Source organism: Salpingoeca rosetta (genome assembly GCF_000188695.1).
Source record: "Salpingoeca rosetta unplaced genomic scaffold supercont1.16, whole genome shotgun sequence".
In the NCBI taxonomy this organism is placed as follows: Eukaryota; class Choanoflagellata; order Craspedida; family Salpingoecidae; genus Salpingoeca; species Salpingoeca rosetta.
In genome coordinates this window covers 964,055-984,710 of record NW_004754918.1, presented here as the reverse complement: position 1 = coordinate 984,710, position 20,656 = coordinate 964,055, and the positions used below count along the sequence as shown (strand labels likewise).

Here is a 20,656-nt window from a genome sequence, read left to right as displayed (position 1 = left end):
GTCTTCCTTCACACCCCAGCAACGCAGCATGCACCACCACCTGTGTGGTGAGAGGGCTGGCCCAGCCCTCAGCGTTGTGCAGCAAGACCAGTGAACCACGTTTCGTTCCATGTGAGGTGACTGAGGAGCAGTGAACGTGACAGGCCCCACCAATTGGACGCTCGCCATTCCGTCCTCCCTCCCCCCTCTCTCTCTCTTTCCACCGCCAGCATCACCAGCACAAGCACCATTGGTTCCGTTCCGTTCCAGCATTGCTCGTGGCTCGTCACTGACCTCGGTTTGTTGTTCAGTGGCTTGGCTTGGCTTGGCTTGGCTTGGGGTGCGGAAGCGGGGAGCGCACGCACACAAGAACAGAGGCCAACAGAGGAAAAACATCTTTCCAGCCCCTTGCAGTCAATTCTGCATATTTGGGCAGCGTTCGCAATGATTTGTCAAAGTTGCACTTTTGGACCAGCCACTCCGCACTCTCAGCACATTCAAGGACCTGGGTGCTGACGGACGGATGGACAGACGAACGGCTGTGGAGGATGAATGACAGGAAACTTGCTTCCGACGCGACCTACCACGCCCTGTGCACGGTACGACTGAATGCGAACCAGCCCTGATTTACACGTTGTCGCTGCGACGTGTGTGTGCGTGTGTCTGTGTGTCTGTGTGTGTGTGTGTGTGTGTGTGTGCCTGTCGGTCCATGTCTGTGTGTGTGTACTTGCGGTTCCTCAATGCTGCTGTGGATTCCATAGTTTTGGTGGCGGTGGTTCCTCAGACATTGTGTGCCTGTTTCGAGCACACATGCACGCTCTCCTTTGGTTGCCACTTCTCACTTTCTTTCTTTCTTTCTATTTCACACCACACTCGTACTCGCATCACACAAACATGCACACACAGAGCAATTTGCGGGCTCGTGTACGTGTGGTGTGAGACATCCCCCGACATCCTGCTCAATTTGCGCTTCCCCCCACCACCACCACCAGCATCCATGGCGATGATGCGTGTGATGCGTGCTGTCCCATCTGGTGCACTTGTGGCGGCCCTGCACATGCACATCGCCATTCCCGCCAATGTCATTTGACCAATGACTGGATGTGCTGTTTGTCAGCTCTTCTCTTTTGCTGTGACACTTTTCCCGTCCTTCCTCATCGTTCTTTCAACGTTGCCCGCCTTCCTGCCGATAACTTGCTGTCCACACGCGCAGGGGCGTAAGCACGCCCATGTGTACACGTGTTCGTATGCACGTGTTCGTCCTTCCTTCTTCTCGTCTCCTCGTTCTTCTTCCTTCCTTCTTCCTTCTTTCGTCCCCAGCCCCAACCGTTAACGCCTCATTCAGCCGCCAAATTCAAATTTGTCATGTCTGTCTCTTGCACTACTGTCACTTCTCTCTCCCCCTCTCCTGCCCTCCTCTCCCCCTGTCCTCAACTTGACTATTCTCCTTCACTCGCCCCCACGTCTCTTCTGACTCTCTTTGTGCTTGCAAGCCAGCGCCGCAGCCGTTGTTTGTGTTGTCGAAATATTATTATTATGTGTTGTTGTCGTTGTCTGCGGCTGCTTGGGTATGGCTGGCGTGCTATATTGCTGTATTACTTCTTCCTCCCCATCGCAACGGTCATTTTCTTCTCTTGTCGCACATCCACACATCTGCCACCGCTCTCTCGCACCTGCTGGCACGTTCACCCCTTCCCATCTCCACCAAGAAGCGAGCAAACCAAGCATGTCTTGCACCGTTGACGGTGTGTTGCCATCTGTGCATGCGCTTGCTAGCGTGTGTGCATCGTTGCATGCGCGCTTGCATTTGTGCGTGTGTGTGCTGTACATTTGCACCCTTTCCTCTCTTCCTTCATTCACACACACACACAAACTTGCTTGCTTGCTTGCGATCGCAATCTCGCTTTGTTGTGCCCATCATATCCATCCTCGCCACCCACCATCATCATCACAACGGCCATACCCACACCATCACCACCTGCACCTGCACCAGAGCTCTCCTCCTCCTTCCCCGTCGACCTGACGGTGAGCACGGGTGTCAGCATTGCCCCGCGCAGCGACAAGCCAGCCAAAGGAGTACATGCACGCACCCAGGACCGCCAGCAAGGTGGGGCTGTTTTCGTGTGTGTGTGTGTGTGTGTGTGTGTGTGTGTGTGAGGATATGAGTGTGTGAGTGAGGATATGAGAGTGTGGATGTGTATGATGCACTGCACTTCGCACTGCATCTGCACATACACACAGACGCACTCACACACACATGCTGGGCACTCATGTATGCATGTATTCATGTGCGCGATCGCTTATTCAACATCTCATTCCGCTTTCGTCTTCTCGCTGTTGCATGCATGCATGCACGCATGTATCCATTCCACACCCCCTCCCTCAATTACTCTCCCCCCTCCTCTTGTGCTGCTTCGCATGAATGCATGCCTGCAGGCCCCTGGCACAACGTGCTTCGTTTGCCCAGGCGCCGCCGCCGCCGCCCCTCGCTCCCGGCCACCGAGTCCAGCCCCGCTGCTGCCCGTGGTGGTGGCCGCCGCTCCCGCCGCGTCACAGACACGGATCTCCTTGCCGTGACCCGTCGTGACGAGGAAACGGGTGCACCTGCTCCTGCTGGCCCCCGCCCGCGCCGTCGTCGCAGCTCGGCGATTGTGCGGCGCGTGAGCAGCGCCCTGCGCATTGTCGGCTCTGCCGTGCGCGCCATTGTTCGCCGTAACCGCGCCCCAAGCACCAACAACAGCGACGATGGTGATGCCAATCGCCTGCACGAGGTGTGGAACCGGCGCGAGATTGACGGCCACGAGTACACGGGCGGCATGGTGGTGGTTGGGGGAGGCACGCGCGCGCCACCCAACACGCCCGTCACGCCACGGCGCGGGGAGCCGCCCATGCTGCCGTCCACGCGGTGCAACTGCCGGTCCTGCGCCGCGGTCATGGAGCTGATGCGCCTGCGCGAGCTGCAGGAGCTGAAGAGGGACGATGAGTGAGTCATTGAGAGGGGGGGGGGGTGTAGCGATGATTGCGGAAGAGGTGGTGGAGGGATCACTCCAGTGTTCCAGCTCCAGGTTGACCAGCGCAGCTGCATGTCTTGCATGTTCTGTTTGCTTGCTTGCTTGTGTGCTCACTTGCCTTTTGTTGGTTGCACCTTGGTGTGCTCTTTTTCAAGTCTGCACAGCGTTTGCTTTGCCGTGCTTCCCCTCCCTCCTCTTCGCTGTGACTGCCTTCTTCTCTCTCTCTCTGCGTTCTGCGTTCTTGCTGTGATGTGTGCGATGTGTGTTATACACGATTCCCTGCTTGTGCTCTGCACACTCCTACTCACAACGCCTCACGCGCCTCTTGCGTTTTCCATCCCATACACACGCCCCTGTCTTCGCACTGATGCCCTTCCTTCCATAAACAGTTCCATCGCTACCCACATCTTCCTGTGAGCGAGGCATCCACACCACACCCTCGTCACCTCGGTCAACTGTCTCCCTCTCCTGGTATTCCTTCCCCCTTGCTTGAAGCCATGCTCCTCGAAACAAAGCCAGCACGTCATCCAGCGCATCGCCTGCTTCGCCGCATTTCGGTCCATCGAGCATGCGCTCCTGCCAAATCCTCCTCGCAGCCTCGTTGCTGTTCGTTTATTCGTCATTCTTCTTCGTGCCCCAATCAACCGCCTTCTTGCTTGCTTGCTTCTTGCTTGCTTGATCCTCTTCCCCGTTGTGAGATTGCATCACCAACGAAATCTTCCCAGCAATTTCGCTGACAGAAAGCCAGTGCGCAGCAGTGGCTTGTTTGTTGAGGGTTGACGTTGCAAGCGAGGTGTTGTTGATGGGGAGTAGGCTGTGTGTTGTTTGAGATTGGAAAGGCAAACATTGACAGCACGTTGCTTCTGCACTGTTTCAGTGCGTTCCCTCGCCAGCTCGCACTTGCCATTCATTCGAAGGGCTTGCATTACCTTTCTGTTGTGTTCTGGTTTCTGGTTACTTCTTCATGTTGCTGGATGTCACATCATATCAAGGCGTTGCGGGTGTTGCTTCTGCATCAAACATCGACAACAACCACCACCATGTTGCTTCGGCACCACCCACGGAACAAGAGGAAGAAGTCCGCGCAGTGTCGCCGGTTGAAGTGAAGCCGATCGTGGCAGGTGGTTCATTTTCTCATCGACCCACCAAGTGAAGCCAAGCCAAGCCAAGCCAAGCCAACCAGTCTCAAGCCAGTAAGTACCCTCAGGCACTCAAGTCTCTCAAGCCGCCACCACCGCCAAGATGAGCCTTTCCCTGTACCGCGATCCCTTCTTCGACAGCTGGGACATGTTCCCTTTCCGTGGCGAGGAGCAGAAGCGCTTCAACATGCTCGGCTCCTGCGACATTGTGGAGAGCAAGGACGCCCACATCTTCACCATGGACACGCCCGGCATGTCCAAGGACGACGTCAAGATTGAGGTGGAGAACGACGTCCTCACCGTCTCCGGCGAGCGCAAGAGCAAGCACGAGGAGAAGGACGACAAGGTGCACCGCGTGGAGCGCCACTACGGCTCCTTCAAGCGCAGCTTCGGCCTCCCGGAGGGCGTCGACGCCAGCAAGGTCAAGGCCAAGTTCGACAACGGCCAGCTGCGCATCGAGGTGCCCAAGCCACCCCAGAGCGCCAAGAAGGCCAAGACCCAGGTCGCCATCTCCAACTAAGGCTCAATTCTGCCACCGCCGATGAAGAAATCCGGCACTGTTGTTATTTGGCTGCGAGGCAGCTTGCCTGCATGCACGCACGTTCGTTCGTTCGAGCGCGTCTGTTTTCCGCGTGTCCAGTGAGCTACTGAGGTTCGCACGCGCGTCTGTTACCTTGCCTCTCCTTCACGTCTAGACGTCTGAAGAGCATCCTCTTCCCTTGACCCTGAGGACAATATGTACTCCTGTAACTGTGCTTGTTCTTCTCCTCCACTGATGTGTGCGTGTGAGTGTTCCTGCCTGTTCTTTCCCTTGTCGTTGTCGTGGTTTCGATCGCTCGTCTAACGGCAAGGGCCGAAGGACAATGTCATTAAACGTCCAACTACATGAAGCTTGATGTAAACAAGGAAGAAAGCAGCACAAGGAAAGCACATACCTCTCAAGCACACACACAGCGAATAAATACAAAAGGAAGAATAGCGTACGCACACACACACACACACATTATGTCGCTATGTGGGACGTCTCTGTGACATCGCTGGATGGCACAAACGTGCGTTGAAGGCAGCGCTGATGGTAGATGAACATCATGTTCGCCAGTGTCACGCTCAGCGTGGTTCGCACTTTGTTGCGGCGGAACCACATGTACCGCTGCAGCAGCGAGTTTGCCCTCCGTGGCGAGAGGCGTCGCCTTCGTGCTTGCCGCTCCTCTTGTCGCAGTTGACGCACACGCGGCGATGGCACCGCGGGCTCGGAGCGCGGGCGGGGCGCGCGTGGTGGTGAAGACGACGGTGATGACGATGACCCTGGCGCATTTGCAAGCGCAGCCGCAACCTCCTCCTTCCCACTCCCTCCTTCGTACTCTCCCTCATCGACCATCGCTGCACCGCCAGTGAATCGCGTGCCGCCCCGACCGCTCGCATCGGCACGGGAAATGGTTTGCTGCGGCTGCGACCGAGGCATACGCTGCCGGGCCGGTGACATGGGCACCCGCGCATCAGTGACGTGACCCTCTTGTTGAATGCGAGCGTCTGTCACCTGCAGCTGATGCGTAAGTGCGTGCGCAACACGGTCAAGCCGGTCCTCCGTTGGCGAAGCATGGGTGCGCGCATGCGCGCCTGTGCTGTCGACCGTGTCAACCCCACCAGTCTGGGAGATGGTGGCAGTTAGACCAGTGTTATGCACAGCAGGACCGTGGCGAGGAGAGGTGGGTACAAGCTTTCCGCGACGCCGCTGTACTGGCTTGTCTGAAGAAGGAACAAGAACAGAAGCGGTGCTGGCATCAGAGGCAGCAACGCCATTTGTCGTGTCGCCTCCATTGCCTTGCTGCTGCCCACGCCTTGACCCATGCTGTGGCGAGTCCTGTTGTCGTCGTGGATACTGCTGTGTGCTGTTTCCATGCCCTGTTTCGGGATTTCGCTGCCGAGCCTGCTGGACACCGTGCTCTGATTCAGCCTCTCTTCCCCCGCTCCTCTCCTCTTTGCTCCTCTCCTCTGTTCGCCATCTCCGCGGCCACGCACGCGCAGACGTCGTGTCGTGCGGTCCCATAATCTCGGTCAACGCGCGCGAAAACGATTCCTGCAGCAGTTTCCGGGCGGATTCCTCCGTTGACACGGCATGCACACCACCACCACCACCACCACCACCACTACGCGCTCGATACTGTGGGGGATCGTAGCCGCCACTCCAGCCGCCAAAGCCATTGGCAGCCGTGCCACCCACGCGAGAAACGTCTCCAGCGCTTGCAGTGATGCCTTCCTGCCGTTGACCAGGGCCGTGTTGCCATGTGCTTGCTACTCCACTGCCACCCAAGGCTGGTGCTGCCGTGGGTGCGTCCTTCGTTGTTGCTGCTGCTGCTGTTGATGCTGCTGCTGTTGTCGGCGGGCCCCAGGCAGCGCGCGTGCTCGTCAGCTGAATGAGCTGGCCCAGTACATCAGCAGCACCACCATCGCCATCGCCACCACCATCATCATCATCATCCATGTCATTGCCGTCATTGCTGTGGATGATAGCAGTGGTGGCAGCAGCGCCGGCTCTGGGTTGAGCATGAAGATGACCAGTTGCGTGGCCACCAACACGATGCTGTGGTTGCCCTGCATGTGGGACGGATCCTGTGAAATACTGTTGCCCCTGGGACCGCTGTCTCAGTTGTTGTTGCTGGTATTGTCGGTGCTGCTCTTGCATTTGGTCACTGCCGAGGAAACTGGACGGGTCCGCCACATTGCTGCGCGTTTCGTCATCGCCATCGGAATCAGCGTCCGCCTCGTGAATGATGTCATCTGGGTGAAGCGCGCGGGGAACCTCAACATGATGGCCCGACAGTTGCTGCCGTTGTTGTTGTTGTTGTTGCTGGTGTTGGTGTGGGTGTGGGTGTGGGTGTGGCTGTGGCTGTGGGTGTGGTTGGCTTGGCCTCTCATGGACTTGATGGTGTGGCAGACGCCGACGTGGTGGACTTGGGGCCATCGTCACAATGACAACATCCTTCTGTTGTTGTTTAAGTTGTTGTTTAAGTTGTTGTTGTTGTTGTTGTTGTTGTTTAAGTTGTTGTTGTTGTTTAAGTTGTTGTTGTTGTTGTTGTTGTTGTTGTTGTTGTTGCGATGTGGACGGTGTTGCCGAGAGTCCCTCCAGCGCCTGCAGCAGTTTCTCAACATGGTCATGCGACACTGGTTCGTGTATCGCCGCCACGTCTTCATCAAGCCGACCACGACCATCATCATCAGCCATCGACACCAGGTGCTGATGTCGTCGGTGCTGCGCGCTCAGCATGATGCCTGTTCCCTCAATGCTGCTGCTCCCGCTCAAACCAGAGCTGGTCATGATGGGAACAGATGATGCGGTTGTGGCCGCTGTTGTACGGGACGCGGTCGTTGCAGTCGTCGTGGTCGTCACATCCTCTGCTGCCGTGGTTTGTACAGAATCATTGTTCCGGGTTTTGCCAGCGTGAGAAACGCTAGTGGCGTGTGCGTCCACCGCACTGGCTTTTTCCATCGGAAACGCGGGCGATGGCGCTGCCGTGTCGTCGACCATCCTGTGGACGTCCCGTGAATGCACGACTCCACGCTCCACGCTGGAGCGCTCATCTGAACTCATCGCCAGCTCACGGCCATCATCTTCGTCGCCATGACTGCCACTGCCACCACCACCACCACCACGTCCTCCTCCATGGCCATCGCCAACCCTGTCACCGTCATCGTCATCGGTGCTGTCTGTGTACGCGGAACCAAACCTCGCTACCGACTCGTGTCCACTGCTGCACACCTCTCCCGTGAGTGGCGCCATGGTGTTGCCGTTGATCTCTTCGGCAACACCGGTTCCAGCACTTTCGTCGGTGTGAATTCGAAGCGCCCCATCTTGCCGTCGACTGTGCTGGCTTGTGTGTGGGCTGTGTTGGGTGGCCGTCGCAGTGGCTGCAAGGCCGGCCGTCACCCACTGTTCGTCTTCGAACTCTTGGCTCCGCTCAGCACTTGTACCTCTGCTGCCTTCTCTGTGATTGCCGCCCTGCGTGTGCTGCTCACCGACTGCATCGTCCTCGTCTGCCACCAGTTCACACCGCACCGCATCACCGGTCTCACCGCCTGTCACCGCCCCCTGCCAATTGCCAACACCATCGAAATCATTGGCGTCGGCACCGCCTTCGTCTTCTCCATCGTGATGATTGCCATCACCCAGCACCACGCCAGCAGCAGCCGTCCATTCTTCTTCTTGAGGCGCAACTCCCACAGTGCCCGCGCGATCCTCATCCCTATTGCCGTCGTCACCACCACGAACGTGCCCAGATTCAACATCTTCCTCACGAGAAGCAGCAGCAGCAGAAGCAGTGGAAGCAGCGGACGCAACAATACTGGCATCAGCGCCAGTATGGGCAGTAACGGCAGCAACAGTACCAGCCGCCACGGGGACGAGGTGAGCGCTCGACTGCTGGCCCTCAACGGCCGCCATGCGCGACGTGTCTGTTGCCCTCAAAGCAGCACCGTCAGCGCCAGCACCACTGGCAGTCACGGTGGGCGATGCCATGGCGTCAGTGTACAGCTGCCGAAACTGTGATGTGTCCAGGAAGCTGAGATTGCTGGCAACGCTGCCAGGCGTGTCAAGGGAAACATCCATCAGCTGGCTCGCGCCCTGGGTAAGCGCCGTGACGAGATCGGCGCCAAATGCCCCGCGAGTGATGTTGTCATCATCATGCACCGGCAACGACACATCCGTTTGCTGCTTCAGCTGTTGTGGCGGTTGGTCGCTGATTTCGGCTTTGTCTCCTTGCTGCTGTTGTTCTTGTTCTCCCAAGTACATGAAGTGGTCGTGGGTATCGCCACCGCCATCACTGCCGCTATCGTGCTGCCGCCGCATGTGTACGAGGTGACCGTCAATGGCGTCCGCAAAGGCAACAGCGCGCTGACGCGTGCACTGTGCAAATGCTTCTCGCCACCGCTGCCACGCAATGCGCCTCACTCGCGCAGCGGCAACTGTTGCTGCCTGTCTCTGCCGCACCGCCGCCATGTACGCGCGGGTTTGCATGTCGGCCAACACGGAGCGCATGAGGGTGCGGTGGTGGTAGTGCTCGGCGTCAAGCAGCTCGTGCAAGCGCGCCTGCCACAGTCGCCACGCCACCTGCATCTGCTGCAGATGGCGGAACTGCTCCGAGAGGCGTTTCATCACGCACAGTCGCCGCCACCGAACGATGTTGCTTGCAAGCAAAGTGTTTGAGTGGTGAGCGACAGCCACGCTGTGCATATCTCTGCGCACAGCGAGGTGCCGTCGCAGGGCCGCCATTGCCCGCCGCTTGAGTCGCTGCTGTGCATGGCGCACAAACGTGTTGCGCAGCGAGTACAGGCGTGCTGTGCGCGCAGATGTGATGGGCGGGATGGCGTTGCGACGCTCCTCCAGTTCCCGCTCGCGCTGAATGATGCGGTGGTGGCGGTGGGCGCGCCACGTCAGCAGCAGTCGGAGCTTTGTTCGCTGCGTGCGTTGTTGCTGGAATGACACGAACACGGCCTCAAGTCCACGCTGCACGTGCTGCGAATGCTCCGCCCACTCCTTCAGGGCAGACAACACCTTCACCTTGAGCGTGAGCTGGTGGTGGATGTCAGCGGCCTCCAGCACGGCTAGGTGCTGTGCTGTGAGTGCGCGCCAGAATCGCCACGGCCCCAGCAGCGATGTGTTGAAGCGGTGTGTATCAGCAATCGCGTTCATCCATTTGAGTCGCAGCGCTGTCCGCCAGCTCAACAGTGCTCGGTGCTGCACGTGCTGAGAGCGGTGCGCGTGTGCGCGGCGATTACGGACACGCACAGCTCCTCGCCAATGCTCAATGCACTGTCTTTGAAAGTAGCGCGCACGCATTCCGTCTGCCCGTGCTGCTGCTTCGGTGGCGGCGGATTGGCGGTGGCGATACGCACCTGCATGGTGGTGGTGATGATGTTTGATGATGGGTGTGCGTGGGTGGGTGTTGGTGGAAGAGACAAAATGAAACCACGTGTATTGGTGTGCGTGTGTGTGCGTGCGTGTGTGTGTGTGCGTGCATATATGTGTGTTTGGGTGTGTTTGGAGTACAGGGCTTGCTTGACACATGGAGCAAACGGCCAAGCACGGTGTTCAGTGACAGCAACTCACGTGACCACTGCCTCCATCCGCGCGTGGTGATGGTTAGCACGTGCCGCTGCACTGCCTGCTTCTGCTTGCGATACTTCCCCTGTGTGCGTGTGCGCCAACGATTCAGCCACTTGCGCGTATCAAACTCCACTGCCATGATCATGAGCTGACAGCGCTCTAAATAGTGCGATGCCCACGTATTGAGTGCACGCCTCAGCACCGTCTCAGACCGTTGCTGCTGCAGGCGGGCTGCTCGAACACACAACTGCTTTCGCTGGAGAAATGCGGCGCGCATGTGTGTAAAGATTGCGCGTACGCGCCGTTGGTGTCGTGTGTCGATGAGTTGACGCTGCAGGCTCAGCAGCCGCCACCTGAAGCCAAAGTAGGGTTGGAGTGCGACGGTGAGGAAGGCGTCAGTTCGTGGTGACACTAGCAAGCACGCATCTCACATGGTTTCGTGCTGTCCGTGACACATCGCAGTCACGCCCAAAGCAACGCACAAGCAAGGAAAAAAAAAACTCCGGTGATGCAGAAAACAACGACAAAACCGGTTCCGCAAGAACACACGTACACACACACACACACACACACGCACAGACACACACATACTCACACATACACTCACACGCACAGGCACAGATGCAGATGCAGACGCACACATACACTCACACGCACAGGCACAGATGCAGATGCAGACGCACACAAGCAGGCAGGCAGGTGTGCCCACCTCGTCAAGGTGGAGTGGAGCTTGTAGCGTTGAAGCGCAAGTGCCGCTGCTTGTGCTTCTCGCTGTTCTGTGACACGGCTGGCGTAGGCATGTTGCATCATGCTCCAGGCGAACTTCCGCAACTTGAACGCATGCACGCGATCCGCGAGGCGCTCATCCCGCCCTGCAGCGGCAGCACGACGCCACCACAGCAGCACCTGTACAGAGCACAAGCAGAGCGGCGGGGAGAGGTGGTTGCAGAGGAATGAGGGAGCTCGAAGGAGGAGGTGGGGTAGTGGGGCGCAGTTGGGGGGGGGGGTGAGACATCAAGCATGACGATGGTTGTGCGCATGGAGCATGGCCACCATTCAAGCCAAACCAAGGAAGCGGACACCACAACACGACATTCACCTTCCTCACACACACACACATACACACACATACACACACACACACACACATAAACACACACACACACACACAAACACGCATAAACATACACACATACACACATGCACACACACACGCATAAACATACACACGTACACGCATACACATACAAGCATACACACACACATAACCTACAGAATGAAACGAACCTGTGCCTTGTGGACGCGCTGCGTTGCGAGGGTGAAGGCGCGTGCGAGGCGAAGTTGGTGCAGTCGTTTGCGCCACGTGTCGAGGGCGACGCGGCGCTGGTGATTCTCGTGTGTGTGTCGGGCAAACCGATGCAGCGCAACAGCTGCACTCCACACGACCCACACACGCGCCAGGTGACGCTGGTGGGCACGTCGCTGCCACACTGCCAGCAGCTGCGACAACAGCGTCGACCGATGCTGCTGCTGCCTGCGTGCAAGCAAGATGTCGAGCATGCGTCGGCCAACCCTTGTGCGCAGTCTCTGCTCTGCCCACATGACGGCGGTGTCGTGCAGGGTGCGGCGCCACGTCACCCGTCGCCGCCAGTGCTGCAGGGCGGCACGAGCAACACCGTCATCGTGCTGCTGCCGGAACTCCCGTGCAGTTCGCTCGCAGACGCGTGTCGTGAACAGCGTGCGCCAGTGTCGCCACACCAGCGTGGCCGTGTGTGTGATCACCATCATTCGAACCGCCTTCTCACGCACAGCCTGGCTCTGCAGCCATGCCAGCGCATCCCCCCTCACGTCTTCGCGTGCGCGCGCCAGCAGCGACCGCCCCAGATGTGCCCACAAGCTGCGACGCTGCTGCCGCTGTGCTGTTCGCCTTCGCCACACACGCAGGGCACTGCCTAACGTATGCTGTTGGTTGACCGCGTCTGCTCGCTGCTGAGCGTGCACGCGTGCGTGCGTGCTGCTACAGACGGCCCTCATCCTTGCCAGTGCAGTGCGAAGCGTGCGGTGCCTGCGCGTGCGATGAAGAGCACAAGCTTGCGCATTGCATCGCCAGCGCTGTAAGTGCCGCTGCAACGCCTGGCGCCGCTGCTGCTGCTGGAAGTGGAGCACTCGCGAGCGCACCTGCCGCTGCCGCCGTCTGGTTTGCCGCCGCCATCGCCGCAACACGTGCGTGCCAGCGAGGCGACGTGCTTGCATCATATCACGTGTGTGCGATCGCCACAGCAGCAAAGACCGGCGCTGCAGCACTGTTGACGCGTGCGCATCCGCCTTGTGAACCGCTCTTCGCGTCTGGAGCACGCGGCGCCAGTGAGACAGGGCGGCGCGCTGCGTGCGTGAGCGTGTGAGTGTGGATTGCGTGTGCGCGGCGTTCACGAGTGGGAGGCGCTGCCGCCACCGCTGGAAGAAGAGGTACAGCTTCACTGCGTTTGTCTGGCGGTTGAGGGCACGCTTTTGCACCAACCGGGCACGCCACACGCGCCAAGTGCGCAAGAGAAGGAAGGAGCGCTGGCGGCGGTGCCAGCTGGACGCCTTTGCACGGAGCAGTACCATGTGCTGCGTGTGGTCTCGAACAGCACGCGCGCGTTCGCGCCAGCGACGAAGGTGGTGGGTGAGGGCGTGCCGACGTGCAAACTGCGATGCGCGATGGTCGTCGACAGCCTTCATGTGCCAGGAGCGCCGCCAGGCCGTGAGGAAGGAGCGCTGTGTGCGGATGATGTCGTGGCGAACGGCAGTGAGGTGGTGCAGGCGCAGGAGGTGGTGCGTGACCTGTCGCGCCGCTGTCGATTGCTGCCACTTGACGAACGCGCGACGCAGCACGTGCAAGTGGTGCCACTGCTCGGCCTTGTGCAAGACAGCGCGCAGGCGGGCTGCTTGTGTGCGCTGTGAGCGCTGCATCTGCGTCGCCTGTGATAGCAGGCGGTGAATGTCTTCCTCTGTCACCAGGCGAAGCTGCTGCTCCGCTTGTTGTTGTTGTTGTTGTTGTTGTTGTTGTTGTTGTTGTTGTTGTTGTTGTTGTTGTTGTTGTTGTTGTTGTTGTTGTTGTTGTTGTTGTTGTTGTTGTTGTTGTTGTTGTTCGTCTTCTCGTTCATATTGCACTGGTACCCTGTGGTAAGCGCCAGCATCGCTGACATCGCCGACATCCCAAGTGTGCGAGAGCGGCTCGATACCACTTACACGGGCCTCCCCGGGTGTTGTGAGACCCGCTGACGAGGCTGATGCTGTGGCGGGCGAGGTTTGCGCGAGTACAGATGTCATCTGGGACTTGAGCCGGGCGTAGGTTGCGTCGACCTGCGAGTACCGGACAGCAAGCGATGCTCCAGTGGTGCGTGGTTTTCGCTCCTGCGCCATGCTGTGGCTGCCTTTGAGTGTCCACTGGTCGTGGTGGTCCTTGGTGTAACTTGCGTGAAGTGAAGAATGGGTTGTGAGCGTGACTGCCTTCCCACCATCATGCCCTTGGTGCTCGCGCGGTGGGCTAGCGTCACGCCAGAAAGTAGGCTGTGTGTCGTCACGTAACGTTGACGAGAACGCACCACCACCTGGCTGCTGTGCGTGGGCCTGCCAATGTCGGGAGCCCACCGGGAATGGCCGATGCAGGCGGTGGGTATGGCTGCTTAGGCCGCTGGGGTCGCTGGAGGCGTCGTGTTGTAGCGATTGTGAGGGCGCCGTGGTGTCTTGGGCTGTTGCTGTGCTGGCGCGCAGGTCATTGAGAGTGAGGCCAGGGGGTTGGTGGTGTTGGTGGTTCATCTCTGTGTCGAGCGTTAAGCGGTCATCAGCCCCCGATGGTGCCGACCAACCGTGGCGCAGCCTCGACGCCACGGACGACACAGAAGACGACAGGTGTTGCCGCTGTCGTTGTGGCTGGGGTTGTTGCTGGTGGTGGTCGTGCTGTTCGTACGCGACCATTCGCGGGTCGCGTGCCTCTTGGGATGCTGTTGACGACTGTGGCAGGGAGGCTGTGAGCGTTTGCGCCGACGTGTGGGTGTAGCCATGCTGCCGCAGCCACTGCCCAGCAGGCGACATGTCATCCCGGACACCAGACGTGTGTTCGCGGTGCTTGTGTTGTCCATGCTGCTGTGAGCGTGTGCTTGATGCGCGGCTGCTGCTGAGCAAAGCACGACCGTGACCACCGCTTAACCTCCTTCGAGTGGTGTTGCTGCTGCTGGCGCGGCTACTGCCGCTGTTACTGCTGTTGTTGTCATCGTGGTTGTGCGGGTCTGTGGTGGAGATGGATGCCACAGACCGTAGCAGCGAGTCCACCAGTGTCCTCACCGCGGTCACCTCGTCCTCCATCGTCGTTGTTGTGTTTTGTGTGTGTGCGAAAAAGAGAAGACAAGCAAGAAGGAGGGACTTTTGAATTCGCACACAACAACAAACAACCGTTACAACCAGCTGCTGCGATGGCGTGGAGGCAGCAGCGCAACAGCTTCCTCGACGAGGATGCAGGTGTGTGGATGAATGTACTTGTGTGCTTGTGTGCATGTGCCGAGCCATACTCGTATCTGTCACACACTCACACTTACACTCACGCGCGCGCGCACACACACACACATGCACAAACATACACAAACACGACACGAACACACATGTGGCAGATGAGTTGGCAGCGTACTTGACGCAGGCAACGGCAAAAAAGTCGAGTGACAGCCATGGCCCACAAGCAGCGCAGCGAAAACCCAATGTGTTTGCACGCACCCGCACGGCGGCGCCTCGTGGCAGAGCGCGACAGGGACCGCCATCACAGGCAGTGAGGGCGACAATGACGACAACATCAGCAACAGCAGCAACAACAACAACTACGAGCGGTGATGGATCTTCCTTGCCTTCCTCTTCTCGCTGGCTCAAGAGGCAGGCACAGCAGCAGCAGCAGCAGCAGCAGCAGCAGCAGCAGCAGCAACAACAACAACCACAACAACGACAGCGTCAGGCATCCGCGTTCAGCAACGTGCCGTCTCATCGCGCGTCTTCCATCTCTGACATGGACCGTAACCTTCCCCGACAAGGCGCGGCAACGTTGCGCTTTGGTGGCCGTCCAGACCACGGGTCACCCCGCAGCAGCATTGACACCAACTCTTTCCTGTCAGACTCTGCTGATGCCTGTGAGTATGCTCGAGCGTTGGCGTGGGATCGGTTGGAACGTGTTGCCGGGTGGCTGCGGTTGTTGTGCTGCTGTCATATGTTGCCTGTCTGTCACTGCATGCTTGCAGTGTCATGGTGTCCAACTCTCTTTTCGTAGAGGCCTCTTGTCGTTGCGCTATGAGGCGACAAGAACAGCACACACACACTTACACACATATACACGCGTACGCATACATGCGCACATACACACACTGTTGTGTGTTTGGGTTGATTGATGACTGACGCAGACGACTCAGATCCCCACTATGAGCGGAACATTGTCGCATATGGGTCGCTGGGACGCCAAGATTCCCCCATGGCAGAGCACGTGCGAAGCGTGAGCCACCGCACGCCAAGCCGGCCGCCAGAAGACAGTGGTGGCGTTGGTGCTGGGCGGGGAGCGTTTGGTGTCGTGGATGAAGTGGCCAGTGACAGCGATGTCTCCACGCCCTCATCTCTGCACGAGGAACCGCACAGCCACCAGCAGCACCATCGTGGTGGGGGTGGCCTGGACTCGGACAGCATATCGCCACCCTCGTCACCCATGCAGCCGGGAGCAGCGCCGCTGTTTGAGGACGAGGGTTCGCAGCAGCAGCGGCGGCCGCCGTCCACGCGACAGAAGGAAGCGAAGACGACGACGACAACAACAACACCAGCAGCAAAACGAGGTGCGCATGTGGCATCAAGCAGGGATGAAAGGAATGCGAAGCACAAAACAGCAGCGGCAGCTCGTTATGGAACCGAGGGTGCTGATGACGGTACTGATGACGGTGCTGATGTCTCTATTGATGAAGCCGCAGACAAGACCACACACGCACGCATCGCAACACTCGGTGCGGTTGTTGTGGGAAGATGCTGACACCCATGTGATGTGTGTGTGTGTGCGTGTGTGCGTGCGTGCGTGTATTTGTTTGCTTGGTTGTTTGCCTTGGGCACTTGAACATGTGTACACAAACACACACACACACACACACATACACACGCACACATACACACGCACACATACACCCACACACGCAAGCAGCAACAGCACACAATGCTGCAATGTCACGATACCACAACTCGGTTCTCATAATTGCGCACCACATTGCATCCTCCCCCCCTCCCTCTCATGTGGCAGATGAGTTGTCCTCCATTTCCACGGAGTCGAGTAACAGCGACAACGCGCACAGGGCCGGCGATGATGACGACGACGGTGACTATGGTGACGCGGGTCAACCTGGTGCAGAAGAGAAGGAGGATGGGGATGAGGACGGTGCATACTCGGATGATTTTGAATCTGGTGGCAGCGTGTCTGGCCGTGGGCATTGGAAGCACAGCGCAGGTGCGGCGAAGGGCCACGGTGCAAGCAGTGGCGATGATGTTGGGGAGGAGAGCATTGTGTCGGAGATTGCATCAAGTGTCATCTCTGAAGAGGACGCAAGTGCGCATGCAAGCGGCGGCCACCACAGCCACTCTGCACGTGATGCATCCGCCCTTCGCAACCTCGCCCTCCCTTCACCACAGCAGCAACAGCAGCAGCAACATGTGCGGGAACGCGTGCTGTCTGCTGGCGATCTACTTGACGATGTGTCGTCCGCACCGCTATCGGAGAGCGTTGCATCTGCACCGAGTGGCAGTGACCATGAGGAGACAGACCATGAGGGAATGAAGAAAAGAGGGAACAGGGAAGAACAGCAAGACGACGAGGAGGAGGAGGAAACAGGAGCCTATTCGTTGGATTTTGAATCTGAAGTGCACACGCACACAGAGACCAGCGACAGCGAACGCGGTCGAAGAGGCAGCAGCGCTGGGCGGCGCGTGCCAAGCGACGGCACGGACGATACGATCTGCGGCGAGGATGAGGAAGAGGAAGCGCGGGAGGAAGCAGACAACAGGACAGGTGAGCAAAGAAGAGGTGGTGGTGTGCTGGGCGTTTCAAAGACGCACGACCAGCACAGCGTCGGCTCGCCACGAAAAGCGACGTCCAAGGAGAAGCATGCGAGATACCACAAAGAGGGCAGCTCGGGGAAGAAAGAGAGGCATGGCCGCCGCCACAGCAGCAGAGGTGATGGTGAGTCGTCGCGGGGTGTGCACTCCTCAGGCACCGAGACGTGGTCCCATACCAGCCGCAGCCGCAGTGACAGCTATGACAGCAGTGGTGACAGTGGCAGCAGTGGTGATGGTGAAAGGAGGAGGAGGAGGAGAAGGAGAAGGCGGGAGCATGATGAAGGGAGAGACTGGCGTGGCCACCGCCATTATCGCGATGGACGCGATCGATCACAACGACATCATCATCATCGGCGGCGGAGTGAAATTGAAAGGCTGGAGGAGGAGCTTCAAGCAGAACGTGCCGCGAACCTGCGATCAGCCGCAAACACGCTTCGTGCCTCCGTCCTCATACCCAAACGCCTGGAAGAAAGTGCGTCACGTGTGTGTGATTGAGAGAGAGAGAGAGAGAGAGTGTGTGTGTGTGTGTGATTGTGTGATTGAGTGTGTGTGTGTGCACCGTTGTTCGCGTGCGGAATTCCTCGCTGAACCTTGATTTTGATTCATTTACTGTGTTGATGTTGTTGCGGGTTTTCGCTGGTCAGGCCTTCGCGTTCCTCAGGCGCTGACGGAATCACTTGCGGTTCAGCTCTTGCGGCAACAGCTCGACGTCTTCAAGAACGTGCGTGATTGCATGGTGTGGCAGTGCAATGTGACATTGCATACAACGCACACGTGTGTGTGTGTGCTTGGTTTTCCATCATCGCTTTGAAGCGTTTGGTCTTCCTTGGTCGTGGTTGTGTACACGTGGTCACTTTCTGACGTGCCTTGTGTTCGCTTGTTTGCTTGCTTGTGCGAATAGGTGACTGCGACGTTTCGGCGGTTTGCGTCCTTGGATGGAGACATTAACATTGCAGCTGCAGCTGGACAGACGAAAGATGCGTGGGCGCAGACAACGCCACCCACGCCACAAACCACCACAGTCCCCACGGGCCCTGCCCCTACTACCTCCACTTCCCAGCCTGGCCCTGTTACTCTCCAATCCACGCTTGCATTCATTCAACAGTAAGTTTGTTTGCTCGTTTGTTTGCTTGCTCGTTCGTTTGTGTTGTGTTGTGTTATTTGTGTTGTGTTGTGTTGTGTTGTGTTATTTGTGTTATTTGTTTGCGTTGTGTTGTGTTGCTGTTTGTTTCTTTGTGAGTGTGTACATGCGTGCGTTTGCTGACAAGTAGGTGCTGTGCTGATCGTCACACCATGCGCGATCTTGTTCGTCATCACATGACGTCAATACTCACACGACGCTGGACACGCAAACAACAACAACAACAACCACAACCAGGAACCGAAAGCCAAAACTGAGCATGGAAGCAGCTTTACGCCAGGTGCAACAAGAAGAGGAGGAGCTCGGCTTCTCCTTCCCATCGTGACCATCATAATGTAATGGTGTTGCTTGTGCGGGTGCTGTGCGGATGCTGCATCCACAACACAAACAGTTCGTCACGTCATGTCATGTCACATGTCACAACCCGCTGAGCGTCGCTAAACGACATGATAAATATTTCATTGACTGATTTCAGTTGTCGTGAATTTGGCGCCAAAAAAATTGGCTTGAGCAGTGCGCATGCGGTGGATAGAAAGTGCGGAAACTGCTGTGCGGCAAAACCACAAACAACAAACTCAAACGGTGCCACTGCAAACGACGACGAGGAAAGACCGCCACCAGCGCTCGCAGCCACCACCACCACCACCAAACCAGCCAGCCGCGGATCAACAGCAGCACAGCACAAGCACCCATGTCGTCCTCATCCACGCCATCGTCCCCGAGACGATCCACATCGTCGACCTCCTCGCGGCGTCGCAGGGGCAATGGACACATCCCTTCCAGCGACAATGGTGTGTGTGTGTGTGTGTATGTGTGTGTATGTGTGTGCGTGTTGGGAGTGGTTTGTGCTGCTTCTCACTGTGTGTGTGTGTATGTTGGAGTTGTTTGTGCTGCTTCTCACTGTGTGTGTGTGTGCTTGCTTGCTTGTGGTTACCGTGTGCTGTGCACTCACATTGCCTCTCGTTGACGTTGTTGACGTTGCTCGGTGGCAGCGTCGAGCCCTTTGCCGTATGGCGGATCCACGTCAAACATGCCATCCTCCGCACCAGAGACGCCGGCGGGACCCGGCAGCTCGCCGCTCGCCTATGCCTCCACGCCCGGATCCGTCTCCTCCTTGCAGTCATCTCGCCTCGCCTCGCCTCGCAGGTAGCTGGCACAGTTGTCGCAGCAATTGCTGCTGTTGTTGAACAGGTCTTCCCCCGCCTTGCTGCATCCTTTTGCTGCAAAGTTTCGCTCACTCTCTTTCTTTGGTGGACCTGTGGTTCATGTCTTCGTGTTGTTTCGTTGCCACGTGATGAAGGGCGCTGGGCTCCGGATACAACATTCGTGAAGTGGCAGACCCTTCAAGCGTTGGCGACCACCCACCTGGCGTGAGTCGCTCATGTGTGTGTGTGTCTGTGTGTGTCTGTGTGTGTCTGTGTGTGTGTGTTTTGTTCTGTGTCTGTGTGTGTGTTTTGTTCTGTGTCTGTGTGTGTGTCTGTGTGTGTGTGTCTGTGTGTGTGTCTGTGTGTATGTGCGTCTGTGTCTGTGTCTGTATGTGTGTGTGTTTATGCAAGGCAGACATTGCTGGCCTGTTGTTCTTGCACCCCCGGGACTCACCAGTAACGAATCACCACGACTTGACACATGCGCGTTGCAGGCACCAACCAGCGAAGGCTCCACCGGTGCACCTCGCAATGTGTAAGCTGCAAATTGCTCAATGCTTTATTGGCACTCTCTGATGTGTTTGTGCACAAACCCGAATCTTCCTTGTCCTTGCCACATCCTCACATCCTTCTTCCCATTGCTCTGAACGCAAACGCGCGCGCACACACACACACACAAACACACACACACACACACACACACACACACACACACACACACGTCGCCATGCTCCAGCATCTGGGGGACAGACGTGAGCATTGCCGACACGTGTCAGCGCTTTGTCCAGTTTCTCCGCGAGTTCCGGGACCCATCTGCCCCCGCCGATGCCCCCGCCAAGTACCTCCGCCTCATCGACCAGGTGTTGTGTGTGTGTGTGTGTGTGTGTGTGTGTGTGTGTGTGTGTGTGTGTGTGTGTGCGTGTGTGTGTGTGCCCGATCAACTCCCATATGTTCTGTGCAAGCGTTTCTCTCTCCATTGTTTTATTTAATTGTGTATGTGCGTGTGTTTGCGTTCTCACCCGTCAACCAACGTCTTAACC

General features: G+C 57.9%; 4 protein-coding genes across 4 annotated transcripts in view; 3 read left to right on the top strand and 1 right to left on the bottom strand.

Annotated features, from left to right (window-relative positions):
- Positions 1-510: 510 nt before the first annotated feature.
- On the top strand, positions 511-3,389 carry PTSG_07185 (uncharacterized protein). The gene is made up of 4 exons (XM_004992547.1): positions 511-578; positions 886-1,724; positions 1,973-2,086; positions 2,416-3,389. Exons 2-4 carry the CDS (start codon positions 1,550-1,552, stop codon positions 2,964-2,966), a joined length of 840 nt encoding a protein of 279 aa, XP_004992604.1. The 5' UTR covers positions 511-578; positions 886-1,549; the 3' UTR covers positions 2,967-3,389.
- Positions 3,390-4,107: 718 nt separating this feature from the next.
- Positions 4,108-5,046, top strand: PTSG_07184 (heat shock protein). The gene has a single exon (XM_004992546.1). The coding sequence runs from the start codon at positions 4,233-4,235 to the stop codon at positions 4,647-4,649; it is 417 nt and encodes a 138-aa protein (XP_004992603.1). The 5' UTR covers positions 4,108-4,232; the 3' UTR covers positions 4,650-5,046.
- Positions 5,047-5,132: 86 nt separating this feature from the next.
- Positions 5,133-14,595, bottom strand: PTSG_07183 (uncharacterized protein; the record flags this gene model as incomplete). The annotated part of the gene is made up of 5 exons (XM_004992545.1): positions 11,517-14,595; positions 10,939-11,135; positions 10,233-10,582; positions 7,359-10,018; positions 5,133-6,953 (listed from the first exon to the last, which is right to left on the bottom strand). The coding sequence occupies exons 1-5, from the start codon at positions 14,574-14,576 to the stop codon at positions 5,133-5,135; spliced, it is 8,088 nt and encodes a 2,695-aa protein (XP_004992602.1). The 5' UTR covers positions 14,577-14,595.
- An 88-nt stretch (positions 14,596-14,683) lies between these two features.
- PTSG_12543 (uncharacterized protein) overlaps positions 14,684-20,656 on the top strand; it is a gene marked incomplete at both ends in the record, with an annotated part of 10,868 nt that continues 4,895 nt past the window's right edge. Inside the window, 12 exons of the mRNA XM_004992544.1 lie at positions 14,684-14,729; positions 14,879-15,382; positions 15,650-16,234; positions 16,522-17,802; positions 17,975-18,051; positions 18,232-18,434; positions 18,709-18,792; positions 19,126-19,262; positions 19,464-19,617; positions 19,772-19,841; positions 20,111-20,151; positions 20,353-20,476. Coding sequence (XP_004992601.1) covers positions 14,684-14,729; positions 14,879-15,382; positions 15,650-16,234; positions 16,522-17,802; positions 17,975-18,051; positions 18,232-18,434; positions 18,709-18,792; positions 19,126-19,262; positions 19,464-19,617; positions 19,772-19,841; positions 20,111-20,151; positions 20,353-20,476 — 3,306 coding nt within the window. The remainder of the gene's footprint in view (positions 14,730-14,878; positions 15,383-15,649; positions 16,235-16,521; positions 17,803-17,974; positions 18,052-18,231; positions 18,435-18,708; positions 18,793-19,125; positions 19,263-19,463; positions 19,618-19,771; positions 19,842-20,110; positions 20,152-20,352; positions 20,477-20,656) is intronic.